Raw genomic sequence first — 18,121 nt, forward strand, 5'->3', positions numbered from 1 at the left:
GAAACGACTCTCGTGGCGCTGTGAATTCACTGCCGTTGGTCGAAAAATGCACTCGAATCCCCAATGGGCTCTCTCTCTCGTTGCTCCTGCTCAGATTCGGGTGAATGTGCCACCTCTTCACGACAAGGGGCTAAACAGCGGATCCGGGTTCGTAATGGCCACAGTTCAAATGTGCAACGCGCGACGAAACGCCGTCGCTATCAATCGACGTCGCTACCAATCGCTGAGCGGGCGGGTCACTTGACAGAGCCCCTCTTCGCTGGAAGCAACCGACTGGGCAACTGCTCGCGACTGCTCCCAACAAGACCCTTTTGTCAATCCATTGCCCGGATGAGGCCCTCCCCACACCGTGCGGTTTGTAGGGGTTATGTCACCATAGTTCACCATGCTAGTCAGCGTGGGTTTATGAAGGCAGGGGCGCATAGACGGTGGAACACTGATGTGCGGTACATCAATGGATTTTGCCGCGTTGGACTCTGCTGCTCACAACGTAGCCCTGCAGCCACCTGTGACACTCTAACATGCATGGTGGTCACCCATCCAAGCACTCTCCAGGCTCAAATTAGCTTAGCTGCAATCGGGTTGATTTGGTCAAAGGCGGAAGGAGGAGAAGCTGCAAGGATCCCCCGACCGGTATTCGAACCTGTACACTTTTGACTCGGGGGGGGGGGGGGCGGGGGGGGAGTGTGTGGCGGTCCAACCACAGGACCACCATTGTGGCTGCAGGATGGATATCAGACGATTGCAAGGCGGATTGCAGTCTGGTTTACAAATAATTGCAACCGGTTTGATTACAGGCAGCAAACTCCGCCGTGCCCCTTGGGACTGCGGGTTCTTTAGCAGCTGGATTGCAAAATGAATGGCCGATTGTGTTAAACCAGTGTTGGGAATTCCACGATGAGTGACACTGGCGATTATCAAAATGTTTTCTTCTCGAGGGTCACGGACAATTGTAGCACACACCCGCGTGCCGTCACGGCCAACTGAGCGCCGTTCCCATTAGCGGGCATTTGGCAAGCGGGCGTTTACGACGAGTGAAGACACGAGGCAGGCGGGCTCACGCCCGCCACCAAGATGAGCCGAGGTCTCTCGACGCAGTGCGGCAAACTGTCATCAAGCCCTACGCAGCAAGAGCAGATCCCCGTGCAAATCCATTCCGGCTACCCGGACACAGATGCCAAGAGACCCAGAACTGTCCGGATCAACACCGGACGGGTGCCAACCTGACGGACACCACCGCCGTCACCACGACCGCCGTTTCCTCATCACGTCAGCAACGCCCGAGACGATGCCAAGCGGCGGCGGGTGGCAACGGCTCGACCGCTGTCCCCGCCGCCACCACCGATGGGCCAGGTGGTATCGGAGGGGAGTCGGAGGAGGCAAGGCAGCCCCACAAGAGGAATGCTCCCCAGGAATGTCGTGTGTTTGCCAGCAATGCCGAGCATTCACCGTGTTTGCGCTGGCAGGCCGGCCACAGCCGCCGCCGCCGCCGGTGAGCGGTGAGCGCACCCTGTTTACACAGCTGCCCTGGCCAGGAGCTAACGGGTCCCCAATCCCCAACGCTCACCACGCTGCTTGGCTAGTGGAGGGAGGGGGGCGGGAACTCAAGTGCACACTCCCTCTCTCGCTCACCCCCCCCCCCCTGCTCTCTCTCGCTCACCCCCTCTCTTCCCCCTCCCTCGTACTCTCACCCCCCATCTCTCCTGCTGGGTGCACCGCCGGTGGTGAGATGTTTACTACCTCGCCTGGTATGCAGGAGGTCGTGGGTTCCATCCCGACCCTGACGCCTGCTGTATATTTGGAGTTTGCGTGTCTCTCTCCCCCGTGGTAGGGTGGATTTTTCTAAAGGTCCTCTGTTTTTTCCCACCACATTTAGAAGCTTTGAGAATGTGGCTGCTATACATTTCCACATGATGATAAACCACTTTGGCCACAGATCATTTGTGACCGTGTGGCTTCTGAAAAAGAGCTATATAGCTCAGTGGGCTTTACCTGATGAAACAAAAAAAGTTAGTAGTTTTAACCTCTCTCACCCTCTCCCTTACACCCCCTCCTCTCACCCCCTCTCTTCCCCGCTCTCTCGCTCACCTTCTCTCACCTGCCCTCTCTCCCGCTCCTATCGAGTGTGTAGGCAGTGCATTGGCCGCATGGGTAGAGGCATGCGGCTGCGAAGACGCAGGGTGGGGAGGGGCGGGAATTGAACAGCGACCCCACTTCATTCCTTGCACCGGAACCCATGCCAAGCAACTATGCCATTGATCTAGAGAACCAAACACTTACACAGAGACCCACAGACCACGCTATGCCAGTGACGTGCATAGAGACCCATAGACTTACATAGACAACACTACTACACCACACGTACACAGACCCAAAGACCACGCTATGCCAGTGACTTCCTTAGAAACCCATACACTTACACAGAGTCCCATAGACGATGCTATGCCAGTGCCTTACATAGAGACCCATAGACTTAGATAGTACAATATTCATAAAACAGGGACTGCTCTACATACGAACGAGTTAGGTTCCAGAGACCTGTTCAGAAGTCAATTTGCTCGTAAGTCCAACCTTGCTCCTGCGATTCCAAGCATGTCGTACGGCGTGTGCGCTAAACACCGGGAATGTTTTTTTTAAGTTGTATAATCTCCTCCACTGGTTCACAACGCTTTAATAATGTCCACTTCAGTTGCCATCATAATACTGCGCCTCTTCTTACTACCACCCTCAACACTTTCACCACTCTGATGCTTCTCAGACACGGTGGTTGATAATTGTTCGTGAAAAGCAGAGAAAAGTGAACGGCACAGCGACAACACAACAACAGACAATGGTGGCGGCCCAGGCAGAAATGCTGGGAATGCTGGGTAATAAATGGGAATGCTGGGTAATGACACTGAACAACCACCACACCATCTATTGCGCGGAGGTTGAACTTATGAACTCTCGCTCCGAATAGGCAACTGGACGTACGGACCAGGTTTGTTCGTATCTCTGAAAGTTCGTAAGTCGAATGTTCGTAAGTAGAGGAGTCCCCGTAGAGTACTGCGATAAGTTATTTGTTTAGGAGAGCAACGCCGAGCCGCAGGACTCTCTGTCAGGAGCGCCCTGCATTGGGGCTTTTACTTCAAGATGTTTTCATCCAATTAATGACGAGACGTTTATACAAGTGGCAGGAACACCGGGGCACCGGAGAAAACCCATGGGCACTTGGGGGCACCACTTTACGCCCACACAGATGGAAACAGATGCCGTCTCCTGGCAAGCCACAGTATGGCAACTCGATGCCCAAGGGAAGGGCGTTTGAGTACACGCGTGTGATCCACCAACCCTTTGCCGACTCCACAGTGCTGGATTAGAGCCACGCGTAGTCACCACTGCCTGGCTACGAGACCCATAGATCACGCGATTACCCACTGACGTACGTACATACATAGAGACCCCGTAGTCCACACTATGCCAGTGACTTACACACAAGAGAACCACAGACTTGCATAAAGACCATAGACCACGTCGTTACGGCACAAAGGTTAGTAGGCACAGACTCCCCCCGCACCATCGATTATCACGGTTAGCTATGTACAGTACATACCCATAGACCACACTATGCCGCTGATATACAGATGAGACCAGTGACTTAACTTAGAGACCCATAGACTTAGATAGAGACCCGCATACTTACACAGAGACCCATAGACGTCCACAGAGAAATAGACTTAACAGAGACCCATAGACTTACAGAGCCCTAAACACTACGCTGCTACGCGAGACATACATAGACCCACACTATGCCAGTGACTTACATAGAAACCCATGGACGTAGAGACACATAGGTCACGCTATTTCGGCACCAACGTACATAAAGACCAATAGAATTAAGAGACCCATATACTTAAGGGACCTATATACTAACATAGAGACCTATATACTTACAGAGATACTAATAGACTTCCACAGAGAGCCATAGATTTACAGACACCCATTGACTTACATAAAGATCCACTGACTTACATAGATACCCATTTGACTTACAGTGAAGGAAAAAGGATTTGATCCCCTGCTGATTCTGTACGTTTGCCCACTGACAAAGAAATGATCAGTCTATAATTTTAATGGTAGGTTTATTTGAACAGTGAGAAACAGAATAACAACAACAAAATCCAGAAAAACGCATGTCAGAAATGTTATAAATTGATTTGCATTTTAATGAGGGAAACAAGTATTTGACCCCCTCTCAATCAGAAACATTTCTGGCTCCCAGATGTCTTTTATAAGGTAACGAGCTGAGATTAGGAGCACAATCTTAAAGGGAGTGCTCCTAATCTCAGCTTGTTACCTCTATAAAAGACACCTGTCCACAGAAGCAATCAATCAATCAGATTCCAAACTCTCCACCATGGCCAAGAACAAAGAGCTCTCCAAGGATGTTAGGGACAAGATTGTAGACCTACACAAGGCTGGAATGGGCTACAAGACCATTGCCAAGCAGCTTGGTGAGAAGGTGACAACAGTTGGTGCGATTATTCGCAAATGGAAGAAACACAAAAGAACTGTCAATCTCCCTCGGCCTGGGGCTCCATGCAAGATCTCATGCCGTGGAGTTGCAATGATCATGAGAACGGTGAGGAATCAGCCCAGAACTACACAGGAGGATCTTGTCAATGATCTCAAGGCAGCTGGGACAATAGTCACCAAGAAAACAATTGGTAACACACTACGCTGTGAAGGACTGAAATCCTGCAGCGCCCGCAAGGTCCCCCTGCTCAAGAAAGCACATATACATGCCCGTCTGAAGTTTGCCAATGAACATCTGAATGATTCAGAGGACAACTGGGTGTAAGTGTTGTGGTCAGATGAGACCAAAATGGAGCTCTATGGCATCAACTCAACTCGCCGTGTTTGGAGGAGGAGGAATGCTGCCTATGACCCCAAGAACACCATCCCCACCGTCAAACATGGAGGTGGAAACATTATGCTTTGGGGGTGTTTTTCTGCTAAAGGGACAGGACAACTTCACCGCATCAAAGGGACGATGGACGGGGCCATGTACCGTCAAATCTTGGGTGAGAACCTCCTTCCCTCAGCCATGGAATTGAAAATGGGTCGTGGATGGGTATTCCAGCATGACCCAAAACACACGGCCAAGGCAACAAAGGAGTGGCTCAAGAAGACGCACATTAAGGTCCTGGAGTGGCCTAGCCAGTCTCCAGACCTTAATCCCATAGACAATCTGTGGAGGGAGCTGAAGGTTCGAGTTGCCAAACGTCAGCCTCGAAAGCTTAATGACTTGGAGAAGATCTGCAAAGAGGAGTGGGACAAAATCCCTCCTGAGATGTGTGCAAACCTGGTGGCCAACTACAAGAATCGTCTGTTTTGTAGAGGGGTCACTATACTTATTTCCCTCATTAAAATGCAAATCAATTTATAACATTTTTGACATGCGTTCTTCTGGATTTTGTTGTTGTTATTCTGTCTCTCACTGTTCAAATAAACCTACCATTAAAATTATAGACTGATCATTTCTTTGTCAGTGGGCAAACGTACAAAATCAGCGGGGGATCAAATACTTTTTTTCCCTCAGTACATAGAGACCCATGGACCATGCCACGCCACTGCCATGCGCACACAGAGTGGTGAGCGTTGCGGATTGGTCAGAGTGCGGGTCTCCACAGCCACTCTGCTCCACGAAGCCCGTGGGCCGATAGACAAACAACGTCAAAACGAGAAACTAAAATATTTTTACTCAAAGATCCTCGCCCGTTTCACGTCTTATTGGCCACAGTTCAGAACAGCGTAACGATAAAAACAAATGTACAGTGGACGACTTTGTCGTAGTGCGTTAAAGTTGACCCCACGGTGCTCTTTGGAGGCCTCCAACGTAAACTCGTTTCTTTAGAACCGCTTTTTGTGCGAGTCTTCGTTTGTCGACCGTGCTCACCTCCTGATGAGCATGGTTGGCTACGTACGGTGCGAAAGAAGTTCAACGCATGGTACCACATGCACGTGCATCTTGGGTTCGCGGTGCAATGAGAGCCACTGTGCCACGGTCCGTCTGCTAAAAAGTTTTAAAAGACGAAGATTTTAAAGACGTTATTTTAAAAGGCGTTTTAGCGGTCGCAGCGGTTACTCGGTGTCACGCTGTAGCTCAGAGCGGCCAGAGGATGGCACCACAATGATCAATGCGGATTTCGTGATGGACTGGACAATCTTCTTGGTTCTTTCGGTAAAGTCACCACGTAGAATGGAAATAAAATAATAAAAATAAAACATAATAAAACAAAATTCTCACGACGTTTCGGCCACAACACAAGTATCCTTCTTCAGGTGAAGAAACAGGACTGTCCAGAAGACAGCGCTTGAGTGAACACTGCCAAGCATGGACCGCGTCTTTTAAGCTGTGTGGGCGGAGTTAACATATGAATAAGCATGTTACCCAGCACCACCTCCGGATCGGATGAGTGGGGGGCGGCTGGCCACACAGAAAAAGAATGAAGAACAGCCAAGATGCGCTGCTCTGTCCTGTGTTGCGTTATAACTATGCTATAAACTGGACTACTATACAATACAATATTATACCTTCCAATCTAAACTACATGGTATAATATCATATCCATAGACAAATTCCACCTCTGAATTATACAATGCGTTACTATACACTACCCTATAATTTAGACTATAAAATATTAGACTTGTAATATTACAGTCTTATTCTATCAACCCTACTGTATACCACACTGCTGTATATTCACTATACAATTATGATACTATATATTGCCTTATGAATTATGTTAAACATTACAATGTTATACCCTTTATTATTATACCACATGCTATAAACCGTAGCATTGACCGTCGTGTGAAAGGTATTAAGAGGCAGTGCCAGCGAATGGACTGCGATCTGCGGCCCCTCCTTTTAACGCTGGCGAGGTTATAATCTTTGACCCTGCGGGAAGACCCAGTAGCCTGCAGGTGGCAGTTGCGGCGACTGAGGTCAAGGGACGCGTCTGTCCGGAACTTTACCCACAAACCCCCTCCGATGCGTGGATCGTCTATGGGTGCTCCAACTTCCTACCCGCATACGATGATGTGTATGCTGGTTTACCCCAGGAAAGCCTGGGTAGGTTTTCCCATAAGTGAGTGATGTTGCTTGTGTGTGTGTGTAAACCCCCATTGAGTAGTTAGGTTGTTTTTTTTTAGAATTGGGATGTTTGGCCAATACCGGTTATTTGTTTGTTTGTGTAGCTATGGGAGGAAACCATAACCCAGAGGAAATCCGTGCAGAACAGGGGGAGAGTTTACAAACTCCACATAGAAAGGACCCCTTGTCAGGCATCAAACTCAGGAACTTCTTGCTGCGAGGCCACCCACTGACCCTTTACACGACACAGGCCAGTATCTAAAAATAATTTTTCGATTCTTTTAATTTAAATTAAAATGTCGAAAATAATTCCACGCGAGTAACACATTTCTTCGACGACACACAAATGCTGCCATGAAAATAATCCTGAGTTTAAAGAGTCCGGGTTCCAGACAGGTCTCTAGTGTTGTGATCGAGTCTATCCAGAGCAGGGTTTGCCCGACGTGAACAAACGCTACTTGGCTACATCTCCAGAATTGTAGAGGTCAGATTGAAGCAGCAGCCAGGGTGATCGGTCACTCGCTCGCTCACCGGCGGTCAGTCCCCTCCTTGCCACTCTTCTATCGCTACTACTCCTCACTACTCACTACGGTTACTGCTCTGGTGAACTTCATTTACCGATTCCTCCACCACCCCATTTTGAGGACTCGGTCTACCAGACACCGTTTCGTCTCGTCTACACGGTGTTCAACCACCGCACTTGCAGGTTACAACTCGCACGCCCACTCACCCGCTCCCTCGCTTGCTCACTCTGCCAGTTCACCACATTTCTATTTCTGCTTCTTCGCTCCCACTGCTCCACTTTGGAATTCCCCGTAATTTCTCTTTCCAGGCTCAATTCAATAAACGTCTTAACTCCTATTATAATAATTGCATTGGTAATTACCAACGTGATGTTTGTTTGTTGCTGGCCACTTGATATTTTGGGCCAGTGCTGAGCAACTGCTGTGTTTAGTAAGAACAGAGGCAGCAATACGGACGATAGAATAAATGTCACTTTATTTTGGGTTGATAAATAACCCTGTTGGAACATCTACGGATACATCTAGGCGAGCGTAATAAAACAACAAACCGCAACAGATGCAGAGCAATCGCATTACTGGTGGAAGCACTTCTCATTTCCTTAGTGCACGGCTTGCTTTTTAATTGTTGCCTGGAGCGTAAATTTCCACTGGCAGGAGATCCGATCCAACAAACGAGCATCTCGCTCTCACGAAACGTTCAGCTTTTTAAAGCTTTCCTTCACAGTTGCCAGGTGTTTCAGGGGTTCACGGTGGCCATGCCAGAGACACTGAGCCAGTAACATCGCGAGAACCTGGGCTTGAACTCAGGTTTAAGCCGCCAGGGTGGCAAGATGATTGTCTGAGCCTGGCTACCAATAACTGCACAGAAACACCATTGCTATAAAATTTGGATCATAACTCAATTGTCCACTTTCCAGCTCCGACAACAAAACATTTGGGGATGATTTCCAAACGACGACAATTGATTGAAGGACACAGCAGAGGCAGCCACCTGGGGTATGGATAACAGACTTCTGAAGGGATTTCAGAAGTAGTTCCATGACAAACTTGCGGGGCCATTCTCTGACAATGTCACACTGCTCGCTGCATTTCCCTGATGGAAATGGCTTTCATTTTGACTTAAAACTTTCGTGACTGCAGGAATTCATATTCTTGGTTCTCTTGGTAAAGTCACATAGATATGAAAAATATAGATAAATAATAAAATTAAAATCATTTAAAAATACAAACACTAAATTGAAAATAACAAAAGCAAAAAAACTCAGGACGTTTCGATCGCAATAAAAGCGGCCTTCATCAGGCGGAGAGAAAAGAGGGGGCAAGCCTCCAAATGTAGCTGCTTATGAGGGTTCCCAAGTGAATGGGCGGGGACGAGAGCTGGGTAAGCAGCACGCGATTTTTTGTCTTCTATCTCCGTGACTTCACCGAAAGAACCAAGAATATTGAAATGGCTCGTCTCATGATGATGCCGAGAGCCGAAACGCAGGCCTACGATTCAAACTCGGTCATATTCTGACAAAGAGACGGCGAGAGACTCCTCGCAGAGGAGAACCGAGCACCGCTCTACCCACACGGCCACCGCGTCTGGCGCGAGAGACGGTCACCCATGGTGAGGTTTGCGTGTCAGGCCACGTGGCCTCCTCAGATGCCCTGGTAGAGGAGGTCGTATTGTGCGATGTTCTGCGGGTCGATCGGACTGCGCACCATCAGCTTGCCCCGCATGGCCCCACGGTAAATCACCTCCACCAGGTCGATGAAGTCCTGCTTGCTCTTGAAGCTGCCCACAAACTTCGTGTGGTCGGGCGAGCTGTGAGCCAGGGACGAGACCATGAAACGTCAGAGGTTGGTGATCAACAACAAAAACCGTCAGTCATCTCCTGATCAAACAATTTACACTATTGTAAACTAAACTATTTTAAATCTTCCAGGTAAGGCGCACTGACCTATAATAGCTCTTTCAGAAATGACCTGGACACAAATGATAGCTCAATGTGGCTTATCAAAATGTGGAAATTTATAGCAGGCAAATATTCTAAACCCATGTTTATAAATATCGAGGGAAAAACTGACAACATCCAGAGAAAAATTCATGTGACCACGGGGAGAACATGCAAACTCCAAATATACAGGCATCAGGGTTGAGATCGAACCCACGTGGTGCTTTTCAGGCAGTGCTCATTTGTCTTCAGCTCTCAGCAAGTGGTGGAAAATTCACATCAATATGGCGGGCACGAGTTTATCCATAGAACAACCACTTAACTTTCCCATAAAGCAGTAATCAGTGTATTCACCCAAGAGGGATGATAGCCGGTTATGCATTTTCAAACGCATAAATCTTCCTCAACCTTTTGTAAACATGCCAGACTTTCACTTGTGATTCCTGCCAAAATGATACGATCTCTGGGCTTCCGAGGAGGCAAGTTCTGTAGCCAGATAGGGTTAGATTAGTTTAACTCCATTTATGTAGGGACCACATATATTCTCACATCAATTATTTACAAATCCTTTTTTTCATGAAACGGACAAGATGCCTCATTTCCATATTTGTCTATAAAAAACTAAGGTTCAGGTAAAAATAAATCTACGCGTTGAACAAAAATCAAGTTGTTCGTTGTACAATTATTCACAATGCTCTCCACCGTAGTGGATGTCATTGGCCTAAGGCCCTGGACGGAGATGTCGCAAAAAACATTTCTGAAATCCATTCCAGTGACCTCTTAACCACATTCCGTGGCATTGCAATCTCTCAGCCGCCGTGCGAAAGTGATGTCGGTGAAATTGCAGGAACATGTTTAATGTCGAGAGCCGTTTTTTGGCCAAATAAAGTGAAAACACAAATAAAATTACGGCTTGTTTTCCATGTACTGTGTGTGTGTATGTTGAACTTATTTCACACCATACGTAGCCAACCGTGCTTATTGGACGTGCGGCAGGAAAGGACAGCAAACTAAACAGAAATTTAGTTCTGAAGAAATAAGTTTGCAATCCAGATTATTTAAAAGTGCATTGCTCCCAGTGGCTTCCAAATATCTCAAAAGCTGGCCTGGGCTAAGACCATCGACTCACTACAATTGACAACCCAGTTGAACCACGTTCATCCGAAGCCCACATTCAAACCCGACGTCTTAGCCGTCGCTGGCTCGGTGCCTTATCCCATGAGAGTGAGGCTATCGTTTTTGGCGCGAGATTATTTTTTGCTGTAACAAATAATTCACGACCAAGGTACAACTAAAACAAACAATAGTTCAATACGTTAATGGACAGGATCACGGAAATAAGGTGTGGAGGTGCCCAACCGAACAATTAACTTTTTTTATATGAATTCATTTTTATAATTACATTTACAATTTTTCAGTAATTATTTCTCATGATCCAGTGCCACTGTTATCCATCTCGCTCCTGCATAGGTGGCTTATGCCTGACATTTTGTTAAGTCCAGTGGACATGATAACCAATTAGAAGATAATAGTTTTATTTATTTTAATATAGGTCACCCGGTTTGCATAGGGACAGCAGGCCGCTGTGAAGCCATCGGGCTCGTGTGGTTGCAGGACCTGCGAAACGACGTTGCAGGCCATGTCTGGCCCATGGCCGTATCAATCTTATTAAACTATTTTTATTTTACCGGGTAAGGTCCACTGAGCTATATAGCTCTTTTTTGGAGTGACCTGGCCACAATTAATAGCTCAAAGAAGTGGCTTGTCACGTGGAAATTTATAGCAGCCAAATACTCTATGATGCATATTGATTCTAAATATGTAGGGAAAAACCGGAGGACCCAAAGAAAAATCCACGTGACCACGGGGAAAGACACCGCAAACTCCAAATATACAACAGGCTCCGCAGCCCTGGGTAGGAAGAGCAGCTGTGTGCGGCATGTGCTGCTGAATCATGCCGAGGCCCTACCCGTAGTCCACCTTCATGTGCTGCCCGTTGAAGAAGAAGATGGTGGAGGGGGTGACGGTGATGTCAAAGTAGTGTGTGTACACGGGCACAGCGCCCACATCCACCAGGTAGATCTCGGCCATTTTGCTCAGATCATGGCTCGTCTTCCATAGCTGCACTGTGCACACACGCGCGCGCACACACACACACAGATGCACATACATAAACTCTGAACTATTTTTATTTTACCAGGTGAGTCCCACCAAGCTATATAGCTTTCAGAAGCGATATGCCACAAATGATAGTTCAACGAAGTGGCTTATCATGTGGAAATTTATAGAAGTCAAAAACTCTAAAACGCGTGTTTCTTAACGTATCTCATGGCGTAATGCAGTGATAAGTTTAGCAGGGTGTACCTCCAGCAGTGTACCCTGGTGGCTTCGGGTCTCGTTCCCTTATGTGCGAGTGTTTGGTTCCGGCCAAACCACCTGCTTCTGAAAAAGAGCTATATAGCTCAGTGGGCCTTACCTGGATTCATTTCAAATAGTTTAAAGAATTTCTTAGGTATAGACGGAGACGATTTTGATCTCCACCACCACGTGGTCCCGTGCTTCTTCTCTGTACGGCTGATGTTGATGGAGAGCAACAGCTGTGATGAAATATTGAGGTGGACGAACCAGACGATTGTGTCAGGTGTATCGCTGTGATGCCTCCTTCGTATTTGTGAATTGCGTCGTGATATGTTCCATGGTTCTGTCGTGGGTGGGTCTACTGGTCTATGTGTGAGGCTGTGGGTCTCTGCATTCTTCGTAAGGCTGATGTTGTAGTGGAGCAACAGCTGTAAGTTAACATTGATGCGGTTGAGTCTGATGATTGCGTGAGGAGTAGCGGAGTGGTGCACCATCACTCTGATGATGCCTCCTTCATGAGTCATTAAATGTTCTACGATTCTGTTCTGGGTAACCACAGACTCTGCACATTTAATTTTCCATTTGCGGATCATCATCACCATCATCGAGTGTCCGCATCTGCTGCTGCCATGGTTTGTGTGCAGATGCGGTTCAGGGTTGTGGCCCAAGGAAGCTTCACGAGTGATCGAAGCCAGGGATCTTGTGTGTCATCGGGTCAGTCACGAGGAGGTGTTTGTGACTCCTTGTCAACTCCCATTCAGCTTTCCAAGCGTTATCATCATGATCAAAGTTGTTGCATTTAAGTTGCATTGGTCTCAGCGCTGCCAGTCCATGTGACGCCATCCTCTGGCCACTCTGAGCAAGTGTGACACCGAATAACACTGCAGGCTCTATACGCCTTTTAAACAACGTTTCGAGGCCATGGCAAAGTGGCGCTAATTGCAATACAAAGCCAGACGTACGTATGTTGAACTTCCTTCGCACCGTACGTAGCCAACCGGGCTAAATGGAGGTGTGGGGAAAAGACAACAAACTAAACACAAAAAAACTGTTTTGAAGAAATGTTTTCAATCTATATTTAAAAGTACATGGCTCCAGTGGCTTCCTAATATCGGATGGAAGAGCGTTCCAGATGGGCGTAGAAGCGCATCTGAAAGCGCGCGATGTGGTGACCATCTTTGTTCGATGGCCATCCAAAAGCCGCTGCTGCGAGGATGACCGGAATTCGCTTGGTGTTTTATGCTCTTCGATGTGATCAGCAAGGTAATCTGGTTCAGGTGTTGGAAAGCAATGTGTGCAATGAGTGCGACACTTGAGTTTGCGGTTTCCCGGCCATGGCTAACATCAGTGGTTGGTGACTCACGGACAGGTCTCAAGACTCCCTCCACATTCGCAGGGTGGTACTGCAGCAAAAGTAATGGCCTAACAATTCCTCACGGCAGGGACTGCGTGGAGAGAGAGAGAGAGAGGCCTTCACCCAGCACAGTGTTGTTGTTGCTCTGGAGACAGGGAGATCAATGATCGATGTTCGGTCGGCGTGTTGCTGGAATTCGTCGCGTGAAGGCTGCCAGACAGTACGACGACATCACGATGCAATGCCCTATCCACAAATACCATACCTGTCAACTCATACGGTTGACCCATAATCTTGTACAGGGAAATTGAGTTTTTAAGTCCATACGGCATACAGCCGTTTCAATACGGGCAACAAAAAATGGGTGTCTATTTGTTTGTGTTTCTCCCTTGTGATGGGACTTTGTAGGATGAACGTTGAGATTTATAAGGGCACGGGGTGACCAATAACGTCTGAATTGGTCTGTAATAAGGTAGGCACTGATAAGGGGTTGACAGGTATCCACAAATACGAAGGAGACATCACAGCAATACACTCCGCTGCTCCTGACGTGGTTGTCTGGCTTGGCCACCTCAATGTGACATTAGTAGTTGGTGCTCTGCATCTAAATCGGCCATACGAAAGAAGAACAACAAGAAGATATCGCAGAGGATGGACTAAAGCAGTGGTTCTTCTTAACCTGGTGGTGCGTGCACCCCCTGGTGGTGCGAGATGCCCTTTCGGGGGTGCAAGACATGGTCAGATTTTTGTTCAAAGGTAAATAATCGAAAACACAAATTAAGCAGGGGCACGAAAGTACAACTACTTTGTTTCATCAAACCCTGTGTATTTAATCTTGATTTGAAGCTTTCGTGACTGCAGGAATCCATACTCTTTTGTTCTGTCGGTAAAGCCACGTAGGTATAAAATAAAATCTGTATTTATTAACATAATACACGTTTTGATTTAAAGCTTTCGTGACTGCAGTAATTCATATTCTTAGTTTTTTCGGTAAAGTCACGTTGAAGGGAAACAACAAAATAATAAAATATATATAAAACAATAAAAAATTCTCACGACGTTTCGACCATAACTCAAACGGTCGTCTTCAGGTGTGTTGGTTTGCATAAATGTATTTTTAAACGGCGCATTTATTTATTTATAAAAAAACGTTAGCGCCACGCGCAACGATTTGGCAGTTTATTTAGGACTAGTCCATCTATATTCTGAAAAGAGGAGGGGGGAGACGAAATTTTTTATAATGTATGCTGTCTGAAAGCCACTGTAAGCGTGAACAATCAATTAAGACCTGAAATGGTTTATCAAATCTTTCCAATGATTGCTAAGATAGAATCCATCTTCTCGGTTGAAATTGTCTCTGTGCTTGTATATGTGGATAGCCTCATGAACGAATCTCTCATGGTAGCCAGATGGCTTACAAAGAACCTCTGTCTTGGAAAAGTCAATGGCATGTGAGCCTACTGAATTAGAACAATGCTCTGCCACGGCCGAGGTGTTGGTCCTACCGTGTTTAAGGTCTGCTTTGTGTTCATGAATGCGGTCCGAGACATGGCGTTTGGTTTCTCCAATGTAACTACTACCACAGAGGCAACTTAGTTTGTAGACACCCAGGGTATTGTATGTCCGGAATCACATCTATTACAGACGGAACCTGATCACGGATTTTATGTAATGTGTTGAAACGGACCTGGATCTTGTGTTTATTCAAGATTTTGGAGATCTTTTTTGTGATCCCCGCAATGTAGGGTAAAGTGATGGTTTTGAAAGGCTCAAGAGGGTTCTTCTTCATGGTTTGAGTGATAGCTTTGCGGATTGTATAGTCGGAGTAACCATTAGCCCTAAGAGCTTGGTGTACGTGCTTGAGTTCACTGCTTATGTGTTCCTGGTCAGATATGCATTGGGCTCTATGATACAGAGTCTTGATGAGAGAATTCTTCTGTGATGGATGGTGGTGGGAATCCGGTTTCAGATAAGCATCCGTATGGGTAGCTTTCCTGTAGACAGAGTGGCTCATTGAACCATCAGGTCTCTTTTTAATTAGGACATCCAAAAAAGGTATCTTGCCATCTATTTCGACTTCCATGGTAAATCTGATGGCTGGGTGTATGGAATTGATGTGGTCGAAGAATTGGTCTAGAGCAGGCCGGCCATGTGGCCAGATGACAAAAGTGTCATCCACGTACCTCTTCCATAAGGTTGGGCGCAGAGTGAAGACGACCGTTTGAGTTATGGTCGAAACGTCGTGAGAATTTTTTTTATTGTTTTATATATATTTTATTATTTTGTTGTTTCCCTTCAACGTGACTTTACCGAAAAAACTAAGAATATAATACACGTTTTTACGATTAAGAACCAAAGAGGTGTAAGGCTGCAGTAAAAGTTAAGAACCACTGGAGTAAAGGGACTGTGAAATAGAATTGCGATGTGTTGTACAAGTTCTGCTTCTTTGCACGCCTGTCAACCCCTTAGCAGTGCCCTACCTTATTACAGACCAATTCAGACCTTACTGGTCACCCCCATGCCATTATAACTCTCAACGTTCATCCTGTACAAGAATACGTGGTAAACCGTATGGGTTAACAGGGATGGGTTTGTATAAATGTCCCCCTCCATCGCTCTTCACTCTTCTTGGGTTCCACTCGGCCCACCAAACTTCCCGGGATGGCCACTGCGTTCATGCACGGGCATTGTCATCCTGTGGGAGAGAGTGCGGCTCGACATTTTAAAGGCAGAGCGAGAGTATCTCTGTAGGAACACGCACAGGGACTCTGCAGTGGCTAGGAGATGTTTACTACCTCGCCTGCTATACAGGAAGTCGTGCTTCCGATCTCGACCCAGACGCCTGCGGCAGTATATTTGGAGTTTGCGTGTCTCTCTATCATCATCACGGTGGCTAGGAGATGTTTACTACCTCGCCTGCTATACAGGAAGTCGTGCTTCCGATCTCGACCCAGACGCCTGCTGCTGTGTATTTGGAGTTTGCGTGTCTCTCTATCATCATCATCACGGTGGCTAGGAGATGTTTACTACCTCGCCTGACCTACAGGAGGTCGTGAGTTCGATCTCGACCCTGACGCTTGCTGCTGTATATTTGGAGTTTGCGTGTCTCTTTCTCTCCCTGTGGCCGCGTGTATTTTTCTCCGGGTCCTTCGGCTTTTCCCCTCCACATTTAGACTCAACATCACCACGCGTTTAGAGTCGTTGGCTGCTGCGATAAATGTCCACACAATAATCCGCTTGGTTGAGCTGTCGCTTGTGCTCGGCAGGTCGCTTCTGGCAAGGAGCTACATAGCTCAGTGGTAAAATAAAAACGCCTTTGCCTCCCCACTGTTAAACATAAACACTGGGGAAATAAAGGCGGCCGGGCGTGGTTGCAGCACCCCCCCCCCCCCCGTTCCCACCTCGCGTGCCGAGTCGGCCTTCACAGGTGCTGCTACTCGCTACAGGCCCGTGTGGCCAACACGGGGGACCTTCGTCTGTGTGGGTCACGACAGTTTTCAGTTTTCATTTATTTGGTATAGCCCTGTGAGCCATTCGGCTCTTGAATCGGGTGCAACCGCAACAAACAAAAAAACATGAACAAGAAAAACATCTTAAAGTGACTAAGTGACTGTGCAAACAAAAAATCCAGGAAAAAAACATCAAAATATTCCTGAAAAAAGCACCGTACGCCAACGCTGTGTGCAAAAATCCCAGTGGGATGCAAGTCAAGCAACAACAACAACCACAAGACAACTAAGATTAAGGCCATCAGTCTAACTCCAAACTACAACAAACAAACATGGCCAAACCAAAAAACTTTTCGACATCACCAAAATAAAGCCATAAAAGCAATGTAACAGTGATCATAGGAACTGTGACCGAATTTTCACAATAAACTATATAAATGATAATTGTAACACCAAACCCTAGAGCCATAGCTGGCTGCATGAGTCACTCCACAACAACGGGGGCATCAGTCGGAGTATCACATTTTTCAATGCACCTTTAAGATCAGCACACTAACTCTAAATACAGATAATACTTTGCAGCGGTCATCCGGAGCGAAACATTTTATTTTATCTTAGGCCACTGAATAGCAGTGGCAGCTAGGGGTGTACAACTCCTCTAGAGCAGTTTTGAGTGAAGATGAGCCTCGCCTCACTCATCCTCATCGCCCGGCCGCTCTCCTCGCCCTCACCGTCTCGTCCAGGTGCCGGCAGCTCGGCTCCTCGCTCCTACCGAAGCGCAACACCAGCACCCGGTCCGCCACGTTCCGGATGGCCGCGTCCACCTCCGCCTTGCTGCCCAGGTGCGGCAGCATGTAGCTCATGGTGGACCAGCGCGAGAAGCCGTGCGTGATGACGTAAACCCGGCCTGACGTGATGACGTAAACCCGGCCTGACGTGAGAACGTGACCCTGGCCTGACGTGATGACGTAACCCGGGCCTGACGTGGTGACGTAACCCTAATCTGACGTGATGACGTGACCCCGGCCTGACGTGAGAACGGAACCCTGGCCTGACGTAATGACGTAACCCAGCCCTGACGTGATGACGTAACCCCGGCCTGACGTGATGACGTAACCCTGGCCTGACGTGGTGACGTTACTCTAATCTGACGTGTTGATGTAACCCCGGCCTGACGTGATGACGTAACCCCGGGCTGACGTGAGAACGTGACCCTGGCCTGACGTGATGACGTAACCCAGCTCTGACGTGATGACGTAACCCCGGCCTGACGTGATGACGTAACTCTGGCCTGACGTGTGAACGTAACCCCGGCCTGACGTGATGACGTAATCCCTGGCCTGACGTGAGAACGTATCCCC

At 47.5% G+C, this 18,121-nt stretch overlaps 1 protein-coding gene across 2 annotated transcripts; it reads right to left on the reverse strand.

Moving 5' to 3' along the window:
• Window positions 1-8,120: 8,120 nt before the first annotated feature.
• Window positions 8,121-17,696, reverse strand: TXNL4B (thioredoxin like 4B). 2 transcript variants are annotated; one of them, XM_032972569.2, is made up of 3 exons: window positions 17,492-17,696; window positions 11,569-11,720; window positions 8,121-9,469 (listed from the first exon to the last, which is right to left on the reverse strand). In XM_032972569.2, exons 1-3 carry the CDS (start codon window positions 17,621-17,623, stop codon window positions 9,304-9,306), a joined length of 450 nt encoding a protein of 149 aa, XP_032828460.1. In that variant the 5' UTR covers window positions 17,624-17,696; the 3' UTR covers window positions 8,121-9,303. The 2 variants fall into 2 exon arrangements, with proteins under 2 accessions (XP_032828460.1, XP_032828462.1); XM_032972571.2 differs by having other exon boundaries at window positions 11,569-11,725; window positions 17,492-17,628.
• Window positions 17,697-18,121: the final 425 nt, after the last annotated feature.

The sequence above is a fragment of the Petromyzon marinus genome, chromosome 49, assembly GCF_048934315.1.
Source record: "Petromyzon marinus isolate PM22_M1 ecotype Great Lakes invasive population chromosome 49, UKy_Petmar_22M1.pri1.0, whole genome shotgun sequence".
NCBI lineage: Eukaryota > Metazoa > Chordata > Hyperoartia > Petromyzontiformes > Petromyzontidae > Petromyzon > Petromyzon marinus.